The sequence below is a fragment of the Lucilia cuprina genome, chromosome 4 (assembly GCF_022045245.1).
Source record: "Lucilia cuprina isolate Lc7/37 chromosome 4, ASM2204524v1, whole genome shotgun sequence".
Lineage (NCBI taxonomy): Eukaryota > Metazoa > Arthropoda > Insecta > Diptera > Calliphoridae > Lucilia > Lucilia cuprina.
Window position 1 is genome coordinate 25,073,242 of NC_060952.1, and position 6,571 is coordinate 25,079,812.

Consider the following 6,571-nt stretch of genomic DNA (forward strand, 5'->3'; position numbering starts at 1 on the left):
TATATTGTTTATAATATGTGATGCTATAAAACATCCAAAGGATTTTCTTGGTCATCACACTTAGTTAAAGTCCTTTTCAAAGTTGAAATTTAATGTAGAAAAATTCTTTATTTTTAATTGATTAAAATATGCAACGGATAAAATATAATTCAAATTTAGAAAATACCAATTAATTTTTCATATATTCCCTTTTAAATAATATGTAACAGATACTTAGACATTATTTGAAAGTATAAAAAAACATTAAACTTTGAACTTCAAAATAATTTTTAATATCTATTGTAAAAATGCCTAATTTCAATTTTTTTTTCTTGTACTTATAAGCGATGCGTTAAAAAAACTTTGTTTATATTAGTGTATTACAGTCCCGATAGTGGCCTAGGTGTATTTCGGATTTGATGTATATACAACTTTATTTCAAACTATTTAAATTTGTACATGTATTACTGTATATATACAAAACTAAAATTTAAAACCTCTGCTCAGAAGGACTGGTATTTAGTTTTTTTTCCACTTTTAATTCGAATTGCAACTAAAGTAGGATCAAAGCAGCTTCCATCAAATAATTAAATACATAAGAAAATGTTTGCGAAATTTTGCAACTAGCATTAAATCTATAAGTACATATTTAGTTATACAATACATATTGCCAACTATTTTCGTCCATATATCTTTATCACTCTAAGTACTTACAAAGTATAGATTTATTCAAAACAATAAATATACAAATAATAAAAAAAACAGACAAACATTTATGCAAAAGCCAAAAAATTGTATGAAAAGTTATGCAAAAACTTTAAATGTAAAACAAAAAAATGAAAAAATATTGCACAGAATGTCGTCGACTTTGCACAAGGTGTTTCGTAGAGCACAAGTGCCAAGACTATAAGTATGATAAAGTTTTATAAAAGTTTTTCTGCTTGTTTTTAGTTTTTAAACTATATTTTGTTCTTTTTTGCAGTTTGTTTTTTTTTAAGTTGTTTTTTATCTCTTGTTGGTTGTATCAGATTTCAAACACACTGTGTTCTTTGCAAAGAGAAAAAAGAAGAAGTGCAAAAGTTACAAAATCATAGAGGGCTAATGGAATAACAATAGAAACTTAAAATATGTAAAATATTTGTCTAAAGTATTAAATTAATTTTAACACTTTATTATAAAACTAAGAAAATAAATACTTAAATAAGCATATGACAGCTACTAGAATAAGTAAAGATCTAGTGAGGCTATACATATATTGGTATAATAATCCGCAAATTTAGTCCATAAGTTTATGTTTTTTTATAAAATTAATCTATTGTGTAAAGTTAATCTGTTTGTGGTAAAAAAATCTGTGAAATCCGAAGTTTTATATAGTGAAAATTTAACCACAATATTGACCCATATATAAAAAAAATCATTGATGTAGTTGAAAATTATAAAATTGTTTTATTTTACAAAATGAAAAAAAGAAACTTAATTATATAAAATTTATTTAAGAAGTCGGATCTAAACCAGAACGTTTAGTTATATATGTTTTTGTAATTTCCTGAGCGTTAGTAACATTTACTCCCACAGTATTGAACAAAGTATCTGAATTTAAACCACAATTTAAAGCCACTGAGAAACCTTGCATAACATTACCAGCATCTGGACCCACATAATGTATACCCAAAATCGATTTTTGATTTTCACGTTGGGAAATTATTTTAATATAGCAAAATTCAACAACCTTTTCGGGAAGTGAAAACTCCAAAGGACTGTAATGATTGTGATATACTTCAATATTTTCCTCTCCATACTTTTGTATAGCTGTTTCTTCGGACATGCCAACAAATGCATATTCTAGAGGAGTGAAAAGTGTAGAGGCTACATTTTCGTAATTCAGTTTTTGACTAGAGTGGGAAAAGAGTCTTTGTGCCAAGAAACGACCAGCCATAACAGCCACCGGTGTTAGCTGAGGACGGCCTTTGGTAATATCACCCACTGCATATATATTTTCTACATTGGTACACTCTTCATCATTTACCACCAATAAATTATCTTTTGTTTTCAAATTAACAGCCTCAATATTAAGATCTTCTAAATCTCCCTTACGTCCAGTAGCCCAAATAACAGTGTCAAAAGTACCCGTTTCCATTTTATGTAATTTAACATTTTCATATTTTACCAATAAATGACCAGTTTCGAGCTGTTTCACTTCTAGAGGTTGATAAGACATTAAAAATTTAATACCTCTTTCTTTTAACGAGTCCGTTATAATATTGGCCATTTGTTGATCAAAATTTCTAAGAACTTTTTCCCTTACCATAATGGTGATATCAAAACCAAATAAACGCAAAAATCCAGCACATTCCATGCTTATATAGCCAGCACCCACAATTAAAGTTTTTCCAGGTGGCTTAGGCCAACTAAACAAATCATCGCTGGTAATACCATACTCTCGAGCGCCTGGTATATTTGGATATAATGGCCGCAAACCCACTGCTACAACAATATAGTGACCGGTATATTTTACTTCTGAACCATCTTTCATTTTCACTCGAATGGTATGACTGTCTATAAATGATGCTATGCCATTGATATATTTAATATTTTTAGTACGCAATTCCACTCGAATAACCCAGTTAGTGGATTTTATTTGATTTTGCACTTCCGTTATTAAATTTTTCCAATTTAGTGTTATGTCTTCTTCATTGGGTATCTGCCAACCGTAGAAAGTGGCATCGTGTATGGCATCACCTAGTAAAGCAGCTTCATGCATCAATTTTTTGGGTATACAACCCACATTAACACATGTACCACCAATACCCCAGCTGTTGTTTTTTGGTGTTGGTTTAACATAATCGATACATAGAACTTTGGCCCCCAATTCATTTGCTTCCTTGGCACAAGCTAATCCTCCTGATCCACCACCAATAATTATTATATTGAAATCAAATTGTGGAATAATTGTCATTTTGAATAAATTATTTTTTTTTAATTAAAAAACACAGTGATACAATACAAACTAAAAAAGTAGTTTCAAAAAAATTCGAACATAAAAGTGGGATTTTGAATATGATTCTCTGTGTTATATTCTTTACATATATACAAAGTTCAAAAATCTCCCTAATTTCAAAAAAATAAAATATTTGTTTAACACCCACAAAAGTATATTTATTTTGTGTCCTTATTAGATTCTAAGGCAATCTAGCCATGTCCGTCAGTCTGTCTGTCTACATGTTGAAAACGCAATTGAATCCAAAAGGGTTGAGCGAGAGTGATCAAAATTAAGATAAGTTTACACAGTTTGTTTGGTATAGAAAATGAATAATATGGCTCCATGATTTCATCTAGCCCCCATATAAGGTCCCCCATAGAAAATGACTATAATGCACATAACTACAATGCTAAACGAAATAAAACTCATAAAAAAACCAACAGACATCCAAACATACGAAAAAAATACAATGCACAATGAAACCAATATATTTTTCTTCCTTAATTAAAAACTTAATTTAAACTTAAACGATTTTTTTTTAATTTCAAATCGGTGTTATGAAGTTATTGGATTTTAAAGTTACCAAACAGATCTTTTACTAAAAACTCAAGATTATAAAGGTCTTTGGTAAATAAGCACCAAAAATTGATTCTTGTATTATTCATGGTCAAAACGGGGTCTCTTTGATTCTACTTGACAGTTCGCGTGTAGTGAACTACCACGTAAACCAACATTCATGTAAACCATGGTAATTTCTCATACGTCTTTTCAATAGCTATAATGTTTAAATATCAACATTAAATTCAAAAGGTTCAAATTAAGCTTTTAAAGTTAATATTTTATTAAAATTTACGACTTCTTGCTACACCCAACAACAACCATTAGTAATTAACTTCATTTCTTTTTTGTTTTCGTTTTAATTCGCAATGTACTTTTTTAATTATGTCCTTAATTATCATTATAATTACAAATATTCATAAGACAAGGTCATAAATGTTTTAAGTACATTTAAATTTCAAATGCATTAAATATTTATGTGTGTTTGTTGTAACATAAGTAAATGTTAATCCATTTGTATATAGCCGTATTTCTTACATATACTATTGTGCGCAAACAAAATGTTTACACTGGAGTCTCATAAAACTGGCATTACAAATATGTTATTTTAAAGCAAAGAAGCTCAAGATTTCCATTTCAGAGCACACGTAATATGGTAAAAAAAATTCTGCTGACGCTAAGTTGATACACATAAACAATAGGTTGAATTCTTCTTCTTTTTATAATCAGCAATATCAGTTGATTTGCTCTCAACTTGAAAAACAAAATCAAATCAGTTGTCGAAGCAAGGTCGACGTTTTTAAAATACACACATAAATACAACAAATTTTTGAGAAAACTGAATTAATGTAGGAGAACATGAGAGAACAGTTGATAATTTTTTATATATAGACTTTGGTACACGCTGGCTGTCATCCATAAAAAATATTTGACAGTTAGTATATACTTTATAGTTTGTAGTCATTTTATTAGTATACTTTTATTTTGAATTGAATTCTGTTCTCTGCTGCTTTACCAACACAAGTAAAACTATGGTAGTATGTGTTTGAACACCACTGTTTTAAAGAGATTACTTAATCACATCACAAAAAGTCATTAATGACTTTACCACGTTTGTTATCATTTAGACAACAGTTCTGTAGAAAATTTAGATGCCGACAACTAGTGTACTTTGACAACGAATGTTATGAAAAAATATAAACACATTGGTGCCAAATTGATAGCATTCGTGTATATTTATTTTTTCCTCTGCGTAGGATGTACTATAGGAAAAAGCAAGAAGTTAAAATGTCTTTGGAGGCAAGTACTTACCAAGTTCAGTTAAAAGTAGGGAGTTAGGTAAGTATTTAATACGATAGCTTGCAGATATGGAGCTAACTATTTATTTATTTGTTTTGAAAAAAATATCTACATGCATACGTTAACTATGTCTTTGGTTTGACAGAAAAAATTTGGTTTGGTTTTTGCAAAAAAGGACATTCAAAAGTATGTCGTTACTAGAACCCTTCCCAGTAATGCAGGTGGTATGAAGTAGCAATTGAGTAAAAATTAGTAAAAATCATTTTAGCCGTTTATAACAGTTTCAGTGTTTAACAATAGAAAACTTTGACCCCAACATTAATTTAAACAAATAAAAAAGTATAGTCGGTCGTGTGTGACTGTTTGATAGCCAATTGTTATATGAACAGACAGCCAGACGGACGCTGCTTCATTGTTAAAAAAAATTGAGCTTTAATTGCTCAGCCAAATTTGCTATTCAAAAACCACTGTACAAACCATATTTTCCTTTTTTTATCATTTATATTCCTAATTATGGATATATACATAAATATGCACTTTTTGCCTTTTTATAATATGCCTTATAAATAATAAAAATATTAAATCATTAATTCTTAATGGAAAACATGAAATTTAAAATACACTAATTTATTTATAATTGTAAGTAGTAAATACTTGTTACGTACAAGTACCCTCGCCTCTAACGCACTTTTACATGAATGTACATAAACATATATGAATGTATATGGAATTATATAGAAATTTATATCAGAACTTAAACAATAACAGCAAGGTAAGTATTTAATTAATAAGTAGAAGAAAAAATATGGCAACAAAAATTATGCAATTTTTGCATCATTAAAATAAATAATTTTTCTTTATAGGAAAAACGTTTTTCATTTAAATAAACATGTGCACTTCATAGTAGTTCACACTGCTCACTTAAATTAAACTTTGTACAATTCAGCTCATTTACATTATTTATTAAATTTTTTTTTTTTAATTTTCTGTAGAAATAATAAAACTTTTAAATATATATTTTATATGTATATCAGGAATATTTGTTCTTGCATTTTAAACACTCGATTAAGTACATTAAACCTGTAGTAAGTAAAACATAACTGGGCATATTTAGTTATGGCAATTCAAATTTATATTTAGGAAGAACTGCATATATGATAAACTTATGCATTATATTAAATGAGACAAAAGAAAACTAGTATTATTTTTAAATGTAATTTTTAATTAATTTAAATTACATCAATATAATACTTTATTTTAATCATTGACATCTGATAATATAAATCAAAAATTTATTATACTGAATATCCCTATTACTTCATAAGCTCATATGCATTTTCATCTTAAACGAGCACATATCAGTTAAAGTCTAAGTATAAATGTATTATATATTTAGTAACATTTATACCAACATACAAAGTAAAATGGAGTTATTTTTCCACACCATTACACAGAATAGCTTTTTTAATACTAATATTTTAGAGTACCACCCTTGTATACTTATGTATGCATTAAGACTGCCCTTAAAATATATTTATCTTAAAAGCTTTTTAATTAAAAACTTAAAAACTTTTTAATTAACAAATGATTGTTCTGAAATGTTCATTATTAGTAGATTAAAATTATATATTTAAAAAAAATATATTTGTTAAGTACATCCCTAATACATGCATACATACGTGCTTTAAAGATTTATTTCAATTTAAGTAGTATAAAAAAATAAAAAAGAAACAAGAATTAAAAATAATTTTATGT

The 6,571-nt window shown here is 27.7% G+C and overlaps 1 protein-coding gene across 1 annotated transcript; it reads right to left on the reverse strand.

Moving 5' to 3' along the window:
• Positions 1 to 1,402: 1,402 nt before the first annotated feature.
• On the reverse strand, positions 1,403 to 2,969 carry LOC111674628 (thioredoxin reductase 1, mitochondrial-like). Its single transcript, XM_023435288.2, has one exon. The coding sequence runs from the start codon at positions 2,933 to 2,935 to the stop codon at positions 1,472 to 1,474; it is 1,464 nt and encodes a 487-aa protein (XP_023291056.2). The 5' UTR covers positions 2,936 to 2,969; the 3' UTR covers positions 1,403 to 1,471.
• Positions 2,970 to 6,571: the final 3,602 nt, after the last annotated feature.

Bases quoted from the DNA above. Each gene is read 5' to 3' on its own strand.
- LOC111674628 (XM_023435288.2), bottom strand. From the start codon at position 2,935: ATGACAATTATTCCACAATTTGATTTCAATATAATAATTATTGGTGGT.